Here is a 22,965-nt window from a genome sequence, read left to right as displayed (position 1 = left end):
GAAAAGATTATAAGATCTCCTCTCTTGCATCATACTTTGCACGTATTAGTACTGGTACGTATTCACCCAGTAATGAGCCTATTCTTTTATTGTCTGATTGTATCACTGCATATGGTACAACTGTTGAAAACTTATCAACAAATGTTGGAGATACCTGAGGTCCTTTAGTATATACCATTTCACGAATCTTTTGTTGAAGTTTTATTCTAGTATGTAATAAGTTTCTTTCAGTTCCTCTCAAATAATTAATGTTTGAAAGGACAACATAAAATAATGTCCTTATATTTCTTGCTAGAGGTAAGATTCTCTCAAAAGATCTTCTTGAAGCATAAAATAGAGGAGGCAATAATGTACATGTGAAAGATGTACATACAATTTTCCATATTAAACTTGATTTGGAGAAAAATAATATTGAAAACAATATGGCGTACAATAATGTAATAGTTGGTAGTAATGCTATAATTACAAGTATTCTATAAGATGCCAATACATCTGTTCCTCTGATTTTGACATTTGAACCTGCTAAAGCTTTCTTTCTATGCCTCTCAGCTAGAAGTGCAGGAATATATCTAATTGGTGCCCATAATGGGAAAAATGAGCCACCTATTATTATAACTAAAATCAACAAAAAAAATTTCGTAATAATTAATGTCATTGCAGCTGTTACAGGTTGTCTTAGTTGCCAAATTTCATTATCTGGTACTCCATATTGATTAATCATATCTTCATATTCACATAATCCTTTGCGTAGTTCTTCTAACTCAATGTCATCGCTTAAAACCCAAAAAAACTGTGAAAATAATTGATGTAAGTGATAATAATTATCTTGGGATAATGTCGTCCTATCAGGCGCATATAATTGAACGCATAGTCTGATGCAAGTCAGTGTTGTATAATCCCTAGCTGATACAAATACTGACTTCATACCCTTCTCAACAGTATCTAAAAGTTTCTTTACAGCATCACTAGGATTATTTTCATATTCTTGAGCCAACTCAACTGTTACAGGTATTGGTTGTCCAATCTCTACAACAGCACTTGACAGTGCTTTGTATGGTTCATAATAATTTAATCCCACAGGTACTATCAAGAGATCTTCTGCACCTTCTAATACAGATGTTAATGCCATAACTGCTACACCTGGTTTAAGTGGTAATAAAGTAGTTCTATCATGTGATCCACCCTCTGGAAAAATCCCAATAGCATGACCACCCTTCATTACATCAGACACTGCCTCATATACAGAACTTTGATCAATTTTTGGTATAACTATGAATGGGTATCCCTCAGATCTATCACTGGAAAATTCGATACCTATCTCAGTATCAATTAATAGTTCATTATCAGAAATTATATCGACAACTTTCCTACATATCTTTGTATTTTGGAAAGAAATAAGATCATGTACTTTGACATCTAATTTCAATCTTGTATTCACCCCTTTTATTCTTTTATCTGATATTGAATCCCAATACAAACCACCAATACCACGATAGCGTAAATCTTGTGGTCTCTGAACAGTTATACAGCCTGCTGATTGAGCAAATCTTCCAATTATAGGTCTCTTCGTAGAAATATCAGCAATCAAGAATCTAATATGACGTGGAAAGATTGCAATCAACATTGCAGCATCGACAAATTGATTCATATGATTACCAACAAATATAACAGGACCATATAGTGGTATCCTTTCTTTTCCTAAGACAGTAACATTCTTAAAGAAAGTTTTCATCACTATTTGAGCGATTAGTTTAACCAAAAAGTACATTTCTAGATATATAAAAATTTATTAAACTTGAATAATTAATTAAGCCATATAAAAAGTGATTGTAAAAAATTAGAAAAATAACTTAGAGCGAGTTGAATTATTTATGAAATATCTGGACTGTGGCGCTATGTAGCAAAATCTAGCAGCATCTAGGATACATGTGCAGTATCACTTCATCACATAACATCTAGAGAAACATTGATTTAATAAAGGTTGTCCAGTGAGGAGTTAGTTTACAGTCATTGTATGATGCATTATCCAAAAATAAATTCTCCTGTAATATTCCTTCTTCACATTCATCAAAAGTTATAAATTCATCAAGATCACCAATATCTTGTATATTAGAACTCTTAAGTTTATATTGACTAATTTCACAATTATCCCAATACTTCAATATCCAAGTCTCTATTGTCTGACAATATTTAAGCATCTCATTACATTCCAACAATAAATCCTGCCAATAAGAATTAATTGAAACTTCTTGTACATCTTGGTAGGTAGCACAATTTTCCTGATTCTCTAGAGACATGGGAATTGGAATTCTTTCTAACCTAAATATCTCCATCTGCAACACTTCAATACTTCTATTTAGTAAACATATAACACATTTAATCCATTTATAATCCTTTTGTACAGTTTCATTGTCAGGACTAGATGTAGCTAATTCAAAACTTGATTCTATAATATGTATAAGATTCAAGAAACCAGATATAAAGTGGTGAAAGCATTCAAATTCACTATGAATATTAATTAAAGGAATTTCATTAAGTTGTTTATTAATAAATAGTGAATTTTTATCCAATAGTGCTACAAATATGAATTGAATAGAGGGAAGAATTGATGGTCCATAATGACGTATTAATCTTAAGCTTATCTCAGGTAATTCATCATACAAAATATCTGTACAATATTTAATTAATTCAAAACTTGTATTATATAATAGTTTCTTACTATCATAATTGTTCCACAATGCAGTTCTTGAGGCTATTTCAGTAATTAAAGATGGTATATCATGAAGTGGTGTATTATACATAGTAGAACGTAATATAATTAATAAAATAGTTTCATACCATTGTTCACGAGACTTTCTTGTATTTATTAGTGGAAGAGTAAAACTTAGATTTGAATTAAAAGTTTTTGTATTTGGTATCTTAATAGATTCCTGCAGACTTCTCTCAGTTTTATTAAATAAATATTGTGTATTTTGATATGAGTTAGTATTTGAAATATCATCTTCTATTGCTACTTCATCTGCTTCACTAATATTTTCATCTTGTTCAGATATAGTATTGAGTTCATTTTTATTAAGTGAATAAAATCCGTTATTCTGAAAGTTGTTGTTTGTACAATTTGTCTCTACTGTAAAAATGGGATTTTTACCCAAAGAATTAGATGGGAGAAGTAGAAATAAAGCCTCCTCAATAAAATCTCTCACTTTAGCAATAAGATTGTGGTCATTTTGGCAATAAATTTCACATGTATCAGCTATAACTGATAATAAAGTTGAGACATGAAATATAATAGTATTGCAGTCATTTATCTTTTGTACTTCATAATATTGATCCTCACTCCTCTCATTTCCATTAGACAAAAAAAAGTGTCGTGAGTTTGAAGTTGGAGATGTACTTGATATAGGTGATTGACTTGAAGTGACAATAATAGGAGTAATACGCCGCTTATTGGAATTTGTTCTTGGAGGTGTAGCATCAGATGTATTAGATCGATTACGTGATATAGTTGGGGATATTGAGGAAGTGTGTATTGGTATAGTACTTCTTTTAGTATCTGTCACTAAACATTGTAAGCGTAGTGAAAATAATCTACATAAACCTATAATGTAACTTGAGATTGGAATAGAACCAAAGTAATATCCTGTTCCATCTTTTTGGTTGACTAAATTTCCATTAGTCGATTGATTATTTATATAAGAGCCGAATAAATAAATTAACAGACTTCTAAATGTAATTCTTTGTATATCATAAATCTCTTTTATAATAATTTCATCATCCAACAACTCATTCCATAATAATATATAAACATCTTCAAAAGAAAAATGAAGTAACATTTCTTGAATTGAACTTCTTAGTCTAACAGATGTCAGTGAAAAAATAGTTTGAACTTTTGATGGCTCAGAATATTGCATCTCTTCTATATTAAAATATCCATTTAGAATGGAAATTAATGATAATATTGATAAATGTATAATCCAAGGTTTTGAAATGTTAAATGATTTAGATTTCTCTATAGTTTTCATGATTCCTAAATACTCCATATATGAATACAAATCACATATAAAACATCTTCCTAAAATTTCACAAGTATGCATTTGATTTATTGGAAATATACAATTTACTTGAGTATTAGCCTGTTCTAGCTCAGAAATATTGGATTCTACATTGATAAGTCCTGTAAATTCATCCTGATCAAAGATACTTTGCTTTCCACAATATTCTATTATCTTTTGTAAAAAGTGTATACCAAATTTTGCAGATATATAGTATCTATTGTTAAATGCATCTGAATCATCAAATCCGCTTAAATCTGGTAGTATCATATACTCAAACGAGTATAAAGACATGTGACCACGTTGAATTAAAGGAGTGTATATAACACCTAATATGTGAGGAATACAACTGCAAACAAAATTACTAAGTTTTAAATTATTTTCAAAAGTGAGTTCTTGAGAAAAAGTTCTTGATTTGACTATTGGAGAATCAGAAATGTATCTATTATTTTCCCTATATTCGAGTATTTCCATGTCATCATCATGCTTATCACTCTCTTTATCATATTCTTCATTCTTTATTGTTAGCTTTTCCACAATATCTAACAGTGACGTATTAATTAGCTTCTTTATCGAATTTGCAAATACATCTTTCTTTAAACTTCCCTTTCTTACAAAAAATTTACTTCTCCAGTGTAAAAATACCGATGCAATTTGTATATTTTCACTAAAAAAAAACAATAATTTTAGATATAAAGAAATTATAGTAAATGTTATATTAATTGGAGTTTTAATATCATTTCCACTATTAATATTTGCAAAGGCCAAATGTACAAAGTGTTGGTAAAGAGTTTTTTCACAAAGATCAAGAACCTTATGTACTGCTCGAAATTTCGGTATATTTTCCACTTTCAAATTATTTATTACCAAAAAAAGTTGTAGATATGGGAAAAGTTGAGAATTTATCAGGTGAATAGACCTGAAATTTAATATATTTAGTTGTACAGCCTTTGAAATATTTAACGGAAATATATTTTTCTTCAGTAATGAAGCAAGGTATATACCCAATTCAAAATGCCCATTGGATATTTCTATACTCCTCTCAAATACCCACAATAGTACTGAATTTTCTGTTCTTGGATTTAATAATATTAAAAAAATTAAAACTAGGCAAACTCTTTTCTTATCTATTTCATCATCATCCTTATGAATTTTGTACATTTGCAATAATGATTCAATAATCAATTGCATTGGACTTTTTAAAATAATTGAATCTAATGTCTTCGAAAATGTATCAAAATATTCAAGGATAAAATCCCCTGGTTTATAGTCAAATTCATTTGAAAAACAAGACATATTAGAGTCAAGAATAGTCAATTCTTTGATATAATTTAAATGATCCAATATTTTCTCTCTGAATTGATATTCTGATAATTCAACTAGAGTATTAAGAATATCAGTTGATTCTTGATACAACTGTAGAAGATCTTCAATATTTTTATTATTTAAACTGTAGGAAGATAAAATCCATTGTAATGTTGTAGCCATAATTAAAGGAAGAAAATTTGTATTAATAGATGATAATGAACAGCGACAATCTTCATGAATCCTTTTATTGGTCTTTTTCTTGTCCAAAGATAAATTTATATGATTGCGAAAGAATCTCCATAAAGAGATACAATGGACAAAAAATATGTTGCAAAATAGATTGGAAGTACGACATTGATATAGTATTATTAATGCAATTTTTGTTGTACTCATTACATCATGTCTTTTTCTAAACCATTTAATGCTTGTCTGAAAATTCTCCTTATCAATAATCCATGTTTCATAGTCACATATGCAAAGAGTATCAAATAAACAAATATTTAAATTCCTATTGTGTTCTATTTGCATTTCATCCATTATTGAATAGACAAATATCCAAAGATCTAAGTTGTACCTTTCTAAGCTAGGAGAATCTAAGTGATTCAAATAATGTCCAAATTCTTGTAACCAATATTCAAGGTGATTGTTTGGAAACAAATATAGTGAATTAAGATGAATATTACTTGACAAAACCAAAATTAAACAATTTCTGATAGAATTATGAACAACACCATGTATAACATATCGCAGTATCTTTGGATGTAGGCATTTTCTCAATGGATTTTTTGTTAGATTTAATGATTGGTTATGAAGAACAAAACACCATTCTAATATTAGAGGAATTGCTGCTATATCAATAGGTTGAAGTTTCTTAAATAAATCCTCAAAAAAAAAGCATATCTGAACTATTTCAAGTTCCATGGATAACTTACTAAGCATTTTCTCAAATACTTTCAAGTAAGGCATGCGGCTTTTAACTCCCACAATTCTTATTGCTTCTACAAACAATTCAATCCAATCATTCACTGTAATACTAATATTGCCTGTTGACATTCTACCTAGAAAATTCTCAGTTGACCTTTTCCTTCTCTTCTTAATTTTCATTGATTGTCTATCTTCATATAGTGGATTATTGACTACCTTAGAATGCCCGTACTTTTCTAATTTTCTTTTTAAAGGAAGACTAGATACTTTTTGAGACATTTTTGAAACAAAGTCAGGTTACTTAATCATATAAACCTGATTATATGATTTTAATTGCTTATATATATATTTATATATATATATTCATTATTCAATTAAATTAGTGAAGGGCAAGATGTTCCCACATTTATCTTTAATATTTTGCCATTACAGTTACTAGCGCGGGAGAAGTGATATGTTAAGCTTAAAGAGTTCCCAATTAAAGATATTGATGAAAAACTATAAATAAGGATTAGTGGGATTCTAGCCAGACCACTAGATGAAAAAAAGATAGCCAATATAAATTCTAATTCCCTAGTAGACATTTTCTTTAAGTTAGGGGTCTGGACAAATAGAAACACTTTCAAGGTATATCACAAAATCTTAATATAATTTGATTATATCTGACTTCTAGTTTTCCGTTGCCAAATTAATGATAATGCATTGATAATAAAATAATATCGGATAGTATTTAAGATGTATTTACTGCAAAGCTCTGCGATATTCCTTGTCATTTGCTCACTTTCATTACTAGTATTAATTATACTATGTAACTTGGCCTTTATATTCTGCAAAAAACATCCTTGTCGAACTGAACATAGTAGTCAAAGATCAAGAAGACGGAATTACAATAATGCAGTAACAAGTAGCTATATAGAAAATGATGAAATAAATTTTACAATAAATCTCGAAGAATTTTCTTCTGTAGTCCCAGTAGTTCAGTATAAGATGTTAAGAAATACAAATGCAAATTCATCTATTACAAGTACACCAACTAGTTCAAGTTATTCTTGTTGTGTAATATGCCTCAATTATATATTAGAGAATGAGTATGTACGACATTTACCATGTGGTCATTTATATCATTCAATTTGTATTGATCAATGGGTTGAAAGGCGTTGTGTTTGTCCACTATGTAATGCCGACCTCAGAATATTATGTTCACAAAATTCCACATTTAGTCAGCAAATCACTTCACAATCTATACCCAGCTCTCCATACCGGCAGCAAAATTCTGAGATGAATGAGATACCAGAATCCAATCCAACTCAATATAATTTCTGTAGCAGATTATTTATCCCAACATTCCTTGTTAATATTAGCTCACAGCCTAAATAACTTATTTTGGAAATTATACTTTACATATGTTGGTATTGCCGTTTATAGTTGATAACTTTTTTCCTTCCTTGCTGAATTTCTGGAAATTATTAATATTGCAACAATACCGCTTACTTATACCGCATTAACTTCAAGACATCTTGAAGCCTTGAATTTCTTTATCTTTCCAGAGGCTATTCTCTAACAAAATTCATATTTAAAATTTAATTCTTTACTAAAATATTGTATAATATTTAATATATATTATATCAATTATAGAGAATTGTTTTTTTTTAAATGTATCTTATAAAATGGCTATTAATAATAAACTTTCTAATAGATATTAGCCTTTTTGGTGCACAGTCACATCTATTACCCAATAGATCAAAATTAAATTGCCCCACTTATGGGGGTGTATCTTATGGATTTCTTTGTTCTGGGATAAATATTATTAGGAAGATGAATACATCTTCGTGGATAGAATGTGCTCATGAATGTCAGAAGCATCATCAAACTAAAACTCTTCGTAGATGTAAATACTGGTCATGGAGATCAACTGACTCAAAGTGTTGGTTAAAAACTGGGCACAAATTCTGTGCAAGAAGAGATGATATTTATATATCTGGTGTTTACCCCACTTTAGTTGCAGGAGATTGCTCTACAACTTGCATTGTTGGAGAATGGTCTCAATGGTCTCCTTGTAATCCAGAATTACCCTGTGGTGGTTATTCAGAACGTACTAGTCATATAATATATCCTTCCATATTTCCTGGTGAGATTTGTCCAAACAAATACGAAATTCGATCTTGTAAAGAAGATGAGATAAGGTGTCCTTCAAATTGCCCAAATAATGATATAATAACTCTTGGTTGGGGTTGTACAACAAGTATTTTACCTGGTGGTGGCTCTTTAATTTTACCAAATCTTGATATTGCCGATTGTATTAGCGTCTGCAAACATAATAAGGAATGTGCTGCATGGTCATTTGGTCCCTGGAACCAAACTATTACAACTAGATCCTTGTTGAATAAAAGTGATCTATCACCTAAAATTGAAGATGGAACCCCAATATGTATTATATCTTTAAATAATATTGGATGTATTTTTAAACAAAAATACTGGGTGTCAGGAAATAATCAAACAATACCTGATATTAATAACTGTTCAATTGACTGTACCACTCATGAATGGACAGCATGGTCTCTATGTGAAAAAGTACCTGGAGAGAATAGATACATTAAAACTCGTTCACGTGAAATAGCTACATTTCCACGAAATGGTGGGAAAGCATGTCCCTATCTGAAAGAAATAATGCCTTGCACAGACCATTCTATAAATTCTAATGAATTTCAACACGATATTTTAACTACTTAATGTATTTCAATATTCCCCTTCTTTTAGGTTTTTTAATTAGAAACATCATCTCTTCTATTTCTGGGACAAATATTATTTAAATATTATCCCAGATACTGGGTCATCTATATATATTTTATAATTTAGTACACATTTAGTAGTGTGTTTACTACTAGTGCTATTTATAATTTAAAGTACAAAAGGGGTAAAAATACTGGTATATAACTACATGCATGTATGCATGTAGTGGTGTTTTTCTCTATGAATAATTTTGGTTGAGACCTTTTAAGGCAAATCCTTAGTTTAAATTATTCTCTAATTAGATCTTACTGAATTTTAATGACTAATAATACTTTTTGTTTTACTTAGAGACTATCTCAATATATGTGGTCAGTGACATTCAGTCAGTGTAGTAAAGGACCATAAATACTACTAAAGATGAATATTTGATTATATCAAAAATATAAAGTACACATAAAATATAAATAATCTAAATATATGTTAAAGTTCTCATAAGTAAATCCTAATAAAATGTTCAAATGTTTATATTGTGATTCCTGGGCAAAAAGGTGCTATTATTGGAAGATATTAATAGAGGTTTTGGCATATATAAACTAGTATGACTTTTAATTTATAGAAAATACTTTACCAGTAGGAAAAAATCCGTCTTTCCAACCTCTAAACAATTAGCATTGGTGAGCTTTTAAAAAAACATGGCGGGATGAGGACCCCCACACCCGTCCTCATGCAATATTAGGGGGTTTCATGCAAAGATATTTGGGAAAAGGTAAAAATAGTGGAGTAAAAATTAAGTAGGTAAATTGGAAAGTCTAAAGGCTAACAGATTCTAAGAGGGGATATTTTGAAGTGATTTGTTTATGATGGTAGCAAATGAACTATTAAATGTTACTTTTGATGAGGTGAGGCTAAGAGAATTTCCAATTATTGGTACAGAATCAATAGTTATAAGGGGCGAAAATACTCCAACGACAGATACAGATAATGAAGCTGATACCTTCAGTGGGAATAGCCTAACTTCAGTAAGTAATGAAGGCAAAAATATAAAAGATTTGAAACAGGATATCGATTTGATCAACTCTGAGAAATATTGTATAAATAATCATAATGTAGGTTACAGTAATAATTTAGACGTCTATGTAAATTCATTTAAACAAATAACCAAAGATAATAAGCTGATAAGATGTGATAGAATAATTTTATTGGATTTAGATAATACATTAATACCAACTAGTTGGATTATGCAAAAATGGCGTAATATCCAATATGAATTTGGAAATATTGGTGATAATTTTGAAAGTAATAATAATGAGCAATGCTTATATATGCTAACTGAGTCTATAAGAACACAGTTGGAAGAAGTTGGACTATTTGATATACTTGAACGTTTGTTTAATGATCTCTGGAATAATGGTAAAGTCTTAAAAATTGTCATTGTTACTAATGCTGGATTAAGAACAGTTGAATTGTTTTATTTAAAATATTGCTTACCTAAGCTGAATGAGCTTATTATCAAATATAATATATCAATAAGATCAACAGAGGAATATATTAAGAAATCAGGACCACCTCCTTCACCATTTCAAGAAGAAGATTATCGTGAGTTTTATACAAATGCAAAACTTTGTGAATTTCAAAGAGTACTGTTAGATTGCTGGCATAGCAAACAGGTACAATTTGATTTAATATCCGCAGGTGATCAAGCATGTGAAATGACTGCAGCTTGTAGAATAAGTAAGTTTTATGAAGAACGAATAAACAGAACCAAATTAGTATATATACACGACCCAGATGATTTCCGATTCTGGAAACAAACACCAGAAAGTTTTATGAATCAGTTAACAGAGACATATAAGGAATTATTGCTCTTATTGGATAATGATTCTGAAACATTAATTGGAACTAAGGATGATTCAAACTCAAACAGTTACATAAATCAGCATTATACTGATGAAGAGCAAACTTTAGGTTGGTTTTCAAAAGGTAAATATGTAAATATTGCAGTAAGCAAGCCAGAAAGGTTTGTATTACCTAATGGTAACGCACCTATTTACTATAATACCGAGAAATTGTACTATAAAAAACAAATTTAGGAACAAACACTATGTAGAAAGTATTATTAGGGTAAATTCAAGTAGATATAGAGGTATATATTTATTTTGTTTGAATAGGTAACGAAAACTTTATATATCTAAAGCCTAAGTCTCTAGAAATAAAGTTTTTAGGTAATTTAGAATTTACAAAGTGGATTTTAGTCACGAAATTTGAATGACCAGCTATTAAGTCATTTTTAAAAGACTCTTTTGTATACAGGGGGATCAATAAATAGGGGGATATTGTAAAACCGATTATACAACTTTTGTAATCCTCCGTACATGAAAGGTCTATCATGGATTTTGGTATCGGAATGTAATCAAGCGTTGTCACATCTGTAAATAAATAAGGTATAGTTCTTGTATTACATGATATCTTACCTGTAGCTGTATCTACAGGAACTGGCCCCAAGTATGCAATATCGGCACTATTAACTTCTACTTCGATAAAAGATAAATAGTCAACCCTACTTATATCTAGTAAAAATGAGAAAGATGATTTAAAACCAACTAAATTGTTAGTTATAGTTGCCTTAGTCAATGGATTTGAGATAGTAAAGTAATTGCTACTATTTATAGCTGGTATCAAATCTATCATATTCGGAGAAATCGCAAAAGTTAAAATTATACCACATAGAGGAATAAATAGTGATATACATAGCCAACAAACAATATAGAAACATATAATGAAAACATCCTTTGTATAACGAGGTACAGGTGTATTCTTAATATAGCGACGCCCGTATATAAAGCTGCTTAACAAATTATAGTATATATCCTGATAGTATATGTAAATTCTAGATAGAAAATTGACCTTTTCCATGTAAAGTACACCATAAATACTTCGAAACCTACGTTGATCACTTTCAATATTACAGCGTATTAGGCTATGAATTGTAAGTCTTTTGTTACACCGCCAAAATATGGGTCCTTTCGGGAAGATCATAAAAAGTAAAAAATGGTACGTAAAACTCAGACTAATATATCTGGTACAATACTTGACAGTAAGAGGCGAACTTTACCCAATTTTCGCTTTGTATCACACCCAATATACAGTATATTTCCAATGGATATTACAAATATGACATATGAAGAATACTGGAATCTCTACAATGAATACAAAACAAAGGCATTCCATAATGAACTTGAACCAGTGATACCACAACATAATGATTTCTTTATGAATACGAATATCCCTAATATACCAACTACTGTCTATCAACACCAAGTTGGAGCTCCTCAGTATGCAATATATCCTTCTCTTGGTCCTATATAATGATGATCAAAATATCAAACTCAAATGTCTCAATAAAACTATATTAGGAAAAAAAACTAATAGTAAATACTATCCAATATTCTATATACCAGTTTTGTCTCTAATACTGGCTGCAGTAGAGGGTGTATGTGAATATAAATCTTCTAAACTATCAGAATAGAAATTCATAGTTGATTTTATGTCTTGTGGCTTAATATCTTCACTATGTATATTGTCATCTTTATTCAAGTTATCTACCCAAACAAGAGGAATATCAAGTAAACTTAGTGGAGTGAAAGATGTAGGTATATTGAAATTATCAATGGACCATGTAACTTCTTCACTTGGATGAGAAACTTCACAATCTTCTACATCAAATAGATTAGCTACAAATGGAGGTAGTGAACCAATAGATTTATCTATTGATTCATCTAGAGATGATGAATTTAAATTCGTTGGAGTATTTGTACTGGCTAATGTAGTCGAAGTACTTAAGTGATTGAGATTAATCATGTTATCATCTGTTAAAAGCTTCCTCTGCTGTATTCTCAGTTTTTCTAGTGGTACAGGAAGTGTCTCAACCTCTAAGGGTATGAATTCTCCTTTTTGAGGTTTACTTCTCAATTCATGGACACCATGAGCATAGCGACAAGATTCACCTACTGCGCAACTTCCTTTTAACCAATATATACATAGGGAAGTCTTGAATAGATCCGATGTTGCTCTTAACTCTTTTCTTGAGTGGGCATATCTACATTGAGGATCTTTACATTCCCCCTCTTTCAACTGTCTATCACATAACTTTGTCCTTGTTAAATCAACACTAGGTCTCAACTCATCAGGAGAATGAGCCCAATTACAATCTTTGTCCATCCTACAACGACCTACTGCAAACCATGGACACTTCTTTGTTTTATAGAACTGTGGCATTATCTATTAATAAAGGTTAAATATTATTATACAACAAATAAAAAAGATCTTGAGGAAAGAGATAGCCTTTATGGAAATATGACCATGTAGCTTCTTAGCTTCTTGCTGTACCTTCTTGCTTGAGTGTGATTCAAAATATCCTACCAACCAGAAAAGTTTTGATTATTACACTAATTCCTGTAATAAACTATCCTGAATTTTATATTCCCATCCATTTTACATCATGCACCAAAATCGTCATCGCGGAAAATGGCCATGTCACGGGTCAGATATCGGTATTTTTTGGGTACCCACATTTGCATGTTACGACACTGTATTGTTTTTTATTAGAGAATATTTGGTTGTTATAGAAACTACTTTATATATAAGACATGTAGAAAAGACACTTTAAAGCCTATATATGCTATTCTAGTGTATATTATGTAGATAAACTTTATTCTACAAAATTTAAGTATATGTAGTATCCTGTTCCATGATTGAATTTTGACTAGGATTTTTGGATAATATCCCTTAGCATAGCAACTGAGTTCATTTGATCAAGTATAACCTTTTTAATTATCCATGCAGATATGCCTACTGTCTGGAGATCAACCTGATTAAGGTATATAAGCTGAATTTCATTGTCTTTACTTCCAGGACGAAATACATATGTTGCAAAATAATTTTGAGCTCTCACATAAGAATCATTAATATTAGACCATTCAACTGATTGAGTGAGCAAAATTTCCTCTTCACGCATAGAATTTGAACAGTTAGAATCTTCAATAGGACAACTGCTATTAGTTGAATGATTATTACCTCTGAAATTTCTTTTTACTCTATAGCAAATGACAACAAAATCTCTGCCTGCAACTCCCCATTGACCCTTAAATGCTTGATAAACAATACAGATATTAGGATTAGATTTAAAGTAGTATAAAGGTTTACAATACTCAACCATTGGATCGTAATATACTTTAGTACTAGAGTCCCAAATATAGTCAACTATATCTTTAACACATGTAAAAATGAATTTGTTTATTTTTATATTATTAGAATCTATATGACAGTCATTTCTGTTTTGTAATTTGATAGTTGTAATTCCACAGCTCATAAAAGGAGCATTTTGAAAATCTTTCTTGTATATTTTAAAGCCATTAGATGATCTTTCAAGACTCCATTCTGAAAATCCCTCATCAACTTGTACCAATAGTTCTTCAGTTCGAGACAACAATTCTCCCTTTTTTTTTTCAACAATAGAAAGGAACTGATCCTCATTATCTGCCAGATGTTGAACTGATTTTGGGAAATCCGTATTACTTCCTAAAAACCAAGGTGAATTTAAATCATCTTTCAATGATAAGTCTTGTGAGGTAGCTGACTGATTAAAGACTTGTTCATCGGAGTACACTAAAGAAGACTTTTCAGATGGTGGGGCTGAAAATTTTCCATTAGACAACTTTTCACCTTGTTTTTCTTTTATAGGATCTTCTTTCCTTTTAAAGTAGCGAGAACAGACTAACAATATATTTTTACTATTTGAGCTGCTCTTACATCCTTTTAAAATGACTTTATAACAAAGAATATCTTGATCTTGACCATCAATAATTTTTCCATCATTTCCTTTGATTTGGAAAGGAAGTTTTGATGAGCTAATGATTCGTCTCATTTCTACCATTTTAAAGCCATCTTTATGCTGTCTAGTTTCTAAAATCACATTCATATCTTCAGACCACTGACAGGTAGTGTTAGGTTGTTCAATAACAATATATTTATTACTTGAACGTCTTCTTTTACTAATACTCTGTTTATTAAGATATAAATCTTCATCTTGTCCTATTGGTAAACATCCAGATATTTGTGGAGAAATGAGAGCTTGGTCATCTTTAATTGCAGAGTTATTTTCCTTCTCAATAACTAGAGTAATCTTATTATTGATCCCCATTCCTAAAGTAGTAGATATCACAATGAGACCTTTGGAGATATCTACATCATAATGTACAACTGGGTTCAACTTATCTACAGCTCTACGAATAATCCAAGAAACTCCCAATGCTGCATTTAGTTCTTGCAAGGAGTCTGAATGATTCCTTAGAAGGCACCAGTAACCTCTAAATTTCAATAACATACTTAAAGGAGGAGTTGTAAGGGAAGGTAATGGGGAGATATTTAGAGCTGATTTCCTTGATTGAATTAGAGAGATATCACCACTATTGATCAAAGGTTGAATTTTTGGAATAGGGCTTGTTAGGCCCAATGGAGGTAGTATATGACGTCTTTCAATGACTTTGTCAATTATACTTGACAGGGATTTGTCCGAAATCTGCGATGTTTGAGTATATATACTTGGGATTAGCCTAAAGAGTGATAAAACGATAGTTTCACTAATAAATCTGAGTATATCACAGCTATAATTAACATTTGAGATTATTCTGATGCTAATAGTTAATGTTATAACATAAGTCTTCAGACCTTTTGAGATATCCCAAGCGGAAACAAACAAAATTACCAACATCATATTAGTCTCCAAAATCAATTGCCAAATTCTGTGAGACAAAGTAAATTGTAAGAGCCATGGACGTGTAGATTGCATTAATAATTTCCCACAAAAGATAATTATAAGTAGTATACTACTTATAGTTAGAATAAAGGATGCAGTAACTGGAAATTGTGTACATATGGAACATGCCATCAATTGTAACAAACTGAAGCATTCCATATCTTGATATAAAGTTGAATAAGTTTCTTTATAGTATGTATTGTCTTCTGCTGAATAGATATCGAACTCTTGAGGAAATTGTTCTGATTCCTTAGTATATCCATTTCCACTTCCAGAGTTAATTAGTAATTCACTACATTTATTAGATTCTTTGGGATATTTAGAGGAGATCCTTGTATCTTTACATCCTGATTGTATGGAGTAGTATCTCAGTTGGTCTCCCAAAGAAGCTCTATTTATTTCTTGACTAGGACCCAACTTGAAAGCTATATATTGAGCAGAAAAAGGTAAAAAATTCATAACCTGGGCCACAAAATGTATCAAAATAATCAAGCACATTGTAAGAGGTAGATAATATTTTGAATTATCTTTAAAAAGTTTTTTGAATAAGATATAGAAAAGAAATACTCCTAAATTTTTTATTTGAACTGGTAAAGCAAATATCACAAAATTTCCCATATTTCCAAAATTCAAATTGATCTCCATTTCGCAAAATATTCTAAAAAGGAAATGTGACATTAACATTGTGAAAAAAAATGCCCCGTAATTTGTCTGAAGTAACCAAAATAAAGTTGAATAATATTCCAAAGATAAGCATAAAATTGTTGCTATTGACAGTATTGCCATTGAAACTAAAAATAAGGAGTAGAAGTTTGGTATGTAGTTAGAAATATATGCCTTAGCTACTATTGAATGGATTAGCTCAGTTATTCCTGATATCCTGTATTCTGATTGATAAACCTTAGAAGTTCTTACAGGTGCCTTAGATTTCAATATAATAAATTGAATTAGCTTCTCTTCATTAAAATTAGGTAGTGGAAACTGATCAGCTAAGCTTGTTAAAAATATCAAACCAAAAGAGCATATTAAGGGAGTCGAAATTAGTATATAAGAAGTTGCAGTAGATTCAACTGATTGACCCAAATTTAATTGATATTGGATCAATTTAAGAAATATATTGATCCCAAGTGATACAAAAGAGACAAAAAGTGAACTAAAAATAACCCATAACCACGTCAAAGTTGTAGGGCCAAAATAATCACACCAGTTACACATGATATTAAATAAAGCTGGAGCAAGAAAATCGACTTGTCTACTTAATCTGGAATCTGATGATTCTTGATATTCAGGTATTGATTTTAAAGTTATACCTCCATAAAGAAAATTCTTTGATTCCTGTAAAAGCTCAAATAGAGACTCCCCATTATGCAAAGGTATTATTGAATCAACATGAAATTCCCACTCTGGTATTACAGATATTTCATCATATAAAGCAATTCCCAACAAAAAAAGCCATGAAAATGGAGGAGGCCAGTCCCCCCAAAATCTTGATTTATCTGAGGGTTTCAACTCTTCAACTTGGCTAATTATTTTATCATTTGATAAGTTTAAATTCACCACTAGCTTGATCAGATTATCTTTGTATTCGGAATTAGAAAAATCAAATACTGAAAATTGTGAACACTGCTTCACACAATTTGCAATGATCTTACCCTTTTCAGTCCGTCTTAATATTAAAAGAAAATGAGATTCACTCTCTTCTAGTGATTCTACATTATCTTCTGGTAATCTTTTTCTTTGGTGAACCCAAAATCCCGGAAAAAATTTAGAAAAAACCATCACCAAATTATTGATGAGATCATTATGAAAATCAACTCCTCTTTTTTTTCTCAATCTTCTTTTCTGCTGCCTCTACTCAGCTCCTGTCAAGGTATGACAAGATTTCTTAAAATACATACAATACTTTTAACCCGAACCCGCGCTAACATTTTACTAGTTAACCGCCTTTTCTCTTTTTCCTTAGGATATATTCTTAAATAGTGAATTTGGACTATCTTTAAATCTAATAAATCTATATATAGTGAAATATAGCAGCAGTAAATTAAGCTGCAGTTATAACCCTAGGCAGATTTTTGACGATATTACTTAATATTTTTTGGCTGATTTCATTAACTAAAGCTGGACCACAGTAACACCTAAAATTAATAATATATCAAGTAAATTAAATACAATAGAACTAATAGCTTCACTTCTTATACATATTTAAAAATAGTCTTACCTAGCCTGTTGTAGTATCCCATTTAGATATCGCTGTTTTAACTGAAAATTGTATAAATGAAATGGATTAGTATCAAAGTCTAAAACTTGAGTATATGAATTCACCATAAGTGCACATAACAATTCAAGCAAATACATCTTAAGAGTGACTGTTTGTGTTACTATGCTTAATGTAATATTCCTAACTCTAGATTCATTATTGAGTTCCAACTTTCTAGGATGTGAGAGACCTGTCTGAGATGGTAATGTCAATTCTGATATCCAAATAGTCTCAATTGGAGCTAAGTTAGTATTATTATCTCTATAGAAAACTACAGATCCATCTGAATATATGCAACTATAAAGGTATTCATATATATCATTATACTCGCTTAGTACCCATATATAATCTTGATATATGCAAACTATATTAATAGGAGGGGGATTCATAATTAAGGAAAGCCCATAACTTGTTAAATTTTCTAAGATACCATTAATATTTATTGAATTAGATAATGAAGACAAAAGGTTATCATTTTCATTATGTTCATTATTCTCACTTTCCTCTGGATTTGTTACTTGTCCCTGACTATAAGTTTCCGAATGTTCTGATTCACTTCTTTGTTCTACTTGATTTTGATTTTTGGTACAAATATGGTAAACTTGTGAATATGTATTACTGATGGTCTTTAATAGTTTACGATAAAATATATCTACATATGTTAGATTATCTTCACGCAGGTTTGCTAAATATATTTGTCTCTCTGGTATTTGTTGGAGTTGTTGGTCTTCTTCTTCTTGATTAAAAACTGTAAGAATATTATATATTGATGTCCAATCTACTGAGATCATATTTATTTTGTGATTTTTGTAATAATTATAAGTAATAAGATACACATAATTTACATGCAAGATGTCCAGAGGTGCAATAGGATATCACGCGCCTCAATTCCAAGGTGTATATTGAGACAATTGTGTATCAGAATAGGGGACCTAATATTATAGAGCCATTATAAATTTATCTAATATACAAGATATATTCTAAATATTGACTGGACTTATGAAATAATTAATATTTTGTTTCACTATCAATCTCTTTTTTTGGTTCTGAATGATATTTATAAAGAACTTTTAAATTAGGCTATGAGAGGAATAATTACAAATGGGAATGTAGCAGAAGTAGTTCTAGATGAATTAGATATATTAGCAGGGCTACTGAAGGATTTAAAGTCACGAGATAGTAAAATATTTTACAAGATATATCACTCTTTACTTCGTCTAAGGCATAATTGGCGAGAGCTTTCTATAAATGCTGAACAAAATAACACTTTACTACAGGAACACTATAATAATTTGATTTTGGATAAAAAACTTCAGTTATTTGAGTTAAATCAAAGAAAAATGAATATTGAATATATTATAAGGGATATTTTAAATTGTATCCATCCAGCTTTTGATACATTTGTAAAGCAGACTTCTCCAGATAAAATAGATACAAAATGTGAGACTCTTAATGAGGTATTTGAAACTACTGAAGAACACTTATATAATGATCTAAGGGAAAGAAAAGTGCGTAAAACTGAAGAAGAGGCTTTAAATAAAAGGAAAGAGTCATTGACAAGCCAGCTTCAATCACTCAAGAAACAAAGAGAGGATATACCAAGGCAATTTGAAGGTTTATCTAAACATTTAGAGAATGTAAAAAAGTATCTTTTAAAAATGAATATTTTACAAAGGAATCCTATAGATAATCTTCAAGATTTACCATTACCTTTAAAAATTATATACATTAAATTCCGTATATATATAGACTCTTATACTCGTGAAGATAAGGATATTATTGGATTATTAATAGATGAATATGGAGTAATTAGCATCAATATTAATAAATTTATAGATAATATTCAACCTAAAGATAATGATTATATGAACTTTAATGGAGATTTATATGAATTACCTATTCGTTTAGAGTTCTCATTAATGAATTCTATATCATCTCTAGAGGTTGTAGTTGCATCTATTTACTCTTCTAAAAATAAGCTTTTAAGTCACAGTATATTAGCTGATCTATGTTTTCCAAATGATGATGGAACCTTAATACCACTTATTGAAGATGAAACATTGGAAATTACAACAAAATCTGAATATGGTAGGGCCTATATATGGGTGCAGGCTTTGAGTAATAACTCAAATATCCCTTCAGATTACACAAATCCAAAAGTAGATGATATAATTAGAAATATACAAAAAAGATTATTAATAGTTTCTTATTCAACATATTTTATTAAACTACTAATTAAATCCCCAGAAAAAGCATACAATATAATGAACCTATCTATACCACTTGATATATTCCGAAAGTCCTTTAGAGTGTTATCAAAATTGCCAGAATGGACGAGTGAAACTGAAGAAATTGAAATAGATATTCAAATTTGTTCATTTTTCATTAAAGCAAAGATATCTATACTTGGACATGGATTTTTTTATAGTGATACAAATAATGAAATATCTAGTCTTATAGAACAAATAAATTCCCTAAGAATAGAAAGTTTTGAAGGAGAGTTTAGTATAAATAATATAGAATCAATTACATTGGTTACTAAGCAAATCAAGGTTTTATTAAATTCTTGCCTTCATAAAGACCAAATATAAATAGAAAAAGGCGCCATTTTTTGTTTTTGTCCCGAAGGTAAATTTATATGTAGAAAAGTAATAAGAGAAATGTTGGACCTATATGATAAATTCAAAAAAAGCTATATTCTTTGAGACTTAGTTAGATATTTGTCGGAACTTTATTAGTTAATAAGACTTCTACCTTTAATTTTAATATTTTTCATTGACTGATGACTTCTCTTAATACCTATTCTTCACCAAGATCTACTGGAAGATTATCTCCAAGAGCAATAATAGAAAAAAGACAAGTTAAGGAACATAAATCACCGAGAAAACTGGCTGCAGAACATGTAATTTACTCTCCTATATTTCACCAAGGTATATCTTCAGCCCATCATATCTCTTCAAATATTAAAAATCTTAAAAGTCCTAAAAGCATAAAATCAGGTACACATGCTAAAAGTAGTCCACTAAAACATCATACAAGTCATCATGCAAATCATGATATAAATCATTACTCAAAGAGCCCAACTCGTCGTTCTTTAAGGTTATTGATGGAGAGTACCCACAATAAACATAATACTCATATCCTCCACCATCAAATTACTAATAATTCATATCAAACTGCAAATTTAGCTGAAAAAAGATCTAGTCAAATCAAATCTTTAGTTACTTTAAAGAAAAATAAAAAAAAGAATATAACTTCTCCTAAAAAGAGCAAAGCAACTAACAAAGTATCTACAAAGAAAAGAATTTCAAAGTCTTCGAAGAGTTCTGCTAGGGTATCCCCCAAAAAATTTTAATATTCTGTTGAATAGATAAAATTGAGGATTTTTTAATAATATTCTAGTATTTTTAAAGGTTACTGAACTTAGGTGTGATTTATTGTTTATTAAATATCTACTATTTCTTAATCTTCCTAGAATTACTAAGAAAAGTGGCAAATTTTGTCAGTTCCCCATTAATAGCTAAATACTAAAAAAGTTTTATATAGAAGTTAAACTATGTTAAAATATAAAGTATAATTAATTGTAAAAGTACTCAAACTAGGTAGAGGTTTATAGAATGATTGACAACTTGCTAAATAATATAATCTCAATCATTGTCTGCATTAGCAGGAGAAATTATTACTGATATTTGAGAATTAATACTAGGGAAGAATATAAATAAAGACATATATTTTTCTGGGGTTATTGTAGTAACACAATGAGCATCTGAGATGCATAGAACCAACTGTAAGGTAGCAATTATATGGTGTATATCAAAAGTGGCTGATAGATTAAAACCTTTATTTACTTGATTATTTTGTAAGTTATTCTGAGATTCATTACTAGTTTTAAAGACTCTGCAGTTATTAAAGAAAGTCTTAATAGAAGCTGATGCCAGAGATGTATGGGAAGAACATATAAAGTGGCATAATTCATTATTCAGGGGTTTCCCTATTTCGTTGATTTTTTCACTTTCATCAGTATCTTCATTATAAATTATTTGTATATTAATGAACTTAGAACCAACTAATTTCATTCTTTCCAAGAGCCTGTGAAATAATTTAGCTGGAGGGATTGAAAAGTGGATATTTGGTATTCCAATTTCACAATTTAATAATTCTGCTAATGGAATTAAATCATCTACATATTGAGCTTTGATTACATCTATAGAGCAGTCATGAATAAGTTGGAAAGTACTCGACTTTTTAGTTTCAACTGTCATTGTAAAGGAAAGGACATTTTGATTATCTCTTTTGCTAAGTCTCAAACTTGTTTCTTTTGCTAAAGAAGCTGATTTTAGTGGTAAAATTAGAGATTCTGGATTCATACTTATACCTATAATATTGTTATGTTTGCTTTCAACAATATACCCTGGATAGAAAATATCTTTGTAGTCAAATTTACAAGAGACATCCAGTACTTCATTATCTGTAGTGTTATATACTGTTAAGATTAATAGAAGAAATGTCTTATCTAACTTTATACAAAATCTAGTCTTCTGTTTTGGTGGACAGACTTTTGAAAGTTTTACAAATCCTTGTATACATTCCATTAGTAGAGTTGATCTCCTATGTAGGAGTGTAGCTTTGAATCGCATAATTCTATACTATTACAATACTTTTTTTTATAATCAAGGTAAGTATAAGGATCCAATTATTTATATCATATATTAGTAATTTAATTATTTCGGATGATACCATTCAATATAACTTTATGTAATAGGATATCCAAAAGTTTAATATTCAAATTACAATTTCTGATATATCTTTTGTTGCTATAACGAATTTTACAGTCTATTTACTAAAATTACACCAGCAATCTAAACTTTGTGTGTATTAAG

The 22,965-nt window shown here is 29.9% G+C and overlaps 13 protein-coding genes across 13 annotated transcripts; 6 read left to right on the top strand and 7 right to left on the bottom strand.

The window, feature by feature from the left end:
• Window positions 1-7: 7 nt before the first annotated feature.
• On the bottom strand, window positions 8-1,768 carry cand_007170 (glycerol-3-phosphate acyltransferase protein; the record flags this gene model as incomplete). The annotated part of the gene is made up of 1 exon (XM_067210957.1): window positions 8-1,768. One exon carries the CDS (start codon window positions 1,766-1,768, stop codon window positions 8-10), a length of 1,761 nt encoding a protein of 586 aa, XP_067067974.1.
• A 187-nt stretch (window positions 1,769-1,955) lies between these two features.
• cand_007160 (uncharacterized protein) lies at window positions 1,956-6,563 on the bottom strand (the record flags this gene model as incomplete). The annotated part of the gene is made up of 1 exon (XM_067210956.1): window positions 1,956-6,563. One exon carries the CDS (start codon window positions 6,561-6,563, stop codon window positions 1,956-1,958), a length of 4,608 nt encoding a protein of 1,535 aa, XP_067067973.1.
• A 456-nt stretch (window positions 6,564-7,019) lies between these two features.
• cand_007150 (zinc C3HC4 type domain-containing protein) lies at window positions 7,020-7,661 on the top strand (the record flags this gene model as incomplete). Its single annotated transcript, XM_067210955.1, has 1 exon — window positions 7,020-7,661. One exon carries the CDS (start codon window positions 7,020-7,022, stop codon window positions 7,659-7,661), a length of 642 nt encoding a protein of 213 aa, XP_067067972.1.
• A 276-nt stretch (window positions 7,662-7,937) lies between these two features.
• cand_007140 (uncharacterized protein) lies at window positions 7,938-9,014 on the top strand (the record flags this gene model as incomplete). Its single annotated transcript, XM_067210954.1, has 1 exon — window positions 7,938-9,014. One exon carries the CDS (start codon window positions 7,938-7,940, stop codon window positions 9,012-9,014), a length of 1,077 nt encoding a protein of 358 aa, XP_067067971.1.
• An 857-nt stretch (window positions 9,015-9,871) lies between these two features.
• cand_007130 (uncharacterized protein) lies at window positions 9,872-11,104 on the top strand (the record flags this gene model as incomplete). Its single annotated transcript, XM_067210953.1, has 1 exon — window positions 9,872-11,104. The coding sequence occupies one exon, from the start codon at window positions 9,872-9,874 to the stop codon at window positions 11,102-11,104; it is 1,233 nt and encodes a 410-aa protein (XP_067067970.1).
• A 61-nt stretch (window positions 11,105-11,165) lies between these two features.
• On the bottom strand, window positions 11,166-11,927 carry cand_007120 (uncharacterized protein; the record flags this gene model as incomplete). The annotated part of the gene is made up of 1 exon (XM_067210952.1): window positions 11,166-11,927. One exon carries the CDS (start codon window positions 11,925-11,927, stop codon window positions 11,166-11,168), a length of 762 nt encoding a protein of 253 aa, XP_067067969.1.
• A 135-nt stretch (window positions 11,928-12,062) lies between these two features.
• cand_007110 (uncharacterized protein) lies at window positions 12,063-12,380 on the top strand (the record flags this gene model as incomplete). The annotated part of the gene is made up of 1 exon (XM_067210951.1): window positions 12,063-12,380. One exon carries the CDS (start codon window positions 12,063-12,065, stop codon window positions 12,378-12,380), a length of 318 nt encoding a protein of 105 aa, XP_067067968.1.
• Window positions 12,381-12,461: 81 nt separating this feature from the next.
• cand_007100 (zinc CCCH type domain-containing protein) lies at window positions 12,462-13,289 on the bottom strand (the record flags this gene model as incomplete). The annotated part of the gene is made up of 1 exon (XM_067210950.1): window positions 12,462-13,289. The coding sequence occupies one exon, from the start codon at window positions 13,287-13,289 to the stop codon at window positions 12,462-12,464; it is 828 nt and encodes a 275-aa protein (XP_067067967.1).
• A 487-nt stretch (window positions 13,290-13,776) lies between these two features.
• Window positions 13,777-17,607, bottom strand: cand_007090 (uncharacterized protein; the record flags this gene model as incomplete). Its single annotated transcript, XM_067210949.1, has 1 exon — window positions 13,777-17,607. One exon carries the CDS (start codon window positions 17,605-17,607, stop codon window positions 13,777-13,779), a length of 3,831 nt encoding a protein of 1,276 aa, XP_067067966.1.
• A 262-nt stretch (window positions 17,608-17,869) lies between these two features.
• Window positions 17,870-18,876, bottom strand: cand_007080 (uncharacterized protein; the record flags this gene model as incomplete). The annotated part of the gene is made up of 2 exons (XM_067210948.1): window positions 17,870-17,963; window positions 18,047-18,876. The coding sequence occupies 2 exons, from the start codon at window positions 18,874-18,876 to the stop codon at window positions 17,870-17,872; spliced, it is 924 nt and encodes a 307-aa protein (XP_067067965.1).
• Window positions 18,877-19,167: 291 nt separating this feature from the next.
• On the top strand, window positions 19,168-20,676 carry cand_007070 (uncharacterized protein; the record flags this gene model as incomplete). Its single annotated transcript, XM_067210947.1, has 1 exon — window positions 19,168-20,676. The coding sequence occupies one exon, from the start codon at window positions 19,168-19,170 to the stop codon at window positions 20,674-20,676; it is 1,509 nt and encodes a 502-aa protein (XP_067067964.1).
• Window positions 20,677-20,867: 191 nt separating this feature from the next.
• Window positions 20,868-21,440, top strand: cand_007060 (uncharacterized protein; the record flags this gene model as incomplete). Its single annotated transcript, XM_067210946.1, has 1 exon — window positions 20,868-21,440. The coding sequence occupies one exon, from the start codon at window positions 20,868-20,870 to the stop codon at window positions 21,438-21,440; it is 573 nt and encodes a 190-aa protein (XP_067067963.1).
• A 292-nt stretch (window positions 21,441-21,732) lies between these two features.
• cand_007050 (uncharacterized protein) lies at window positions 21,733-22,722 on the bottom strand (the record flags this gene model as incomplete). Its single annotated transcript, XM_067210945.1, has 1 exon — window positions 21,733-22,722. One exon carries the CDS (start codon window positions 22,720-22,722, stop codon window positions 21,733-21,735), a length of 990 nt encoding a protein of 329 aa, XP_067067962.1.
• Between the last annotated feature and the right edge of the window lie 243 nt (window positions 22,723-22,965).

Source organism: Cryptosporidium andersoni, assembly GCF_001865355.1.
Source record: "Cryptosporidium andersoni isolate 30847 chromosome Unknown contig_64, whole genome shotgun sequence".
In the NCBI taxonomy this organism is placed as follows: domain Eukaryota; phylum Apicomplexa; class Conoidasida; order Eucoccidiorida; family Cryptosporidiidae; genus Cryptosporidium; species Cryptosporidium andersoni.
The sequence above is the reverse complement of the archived record's forward strand: the minus strand, read 5'-3'. Positions and strand labels throughout refer to the sequence as shown.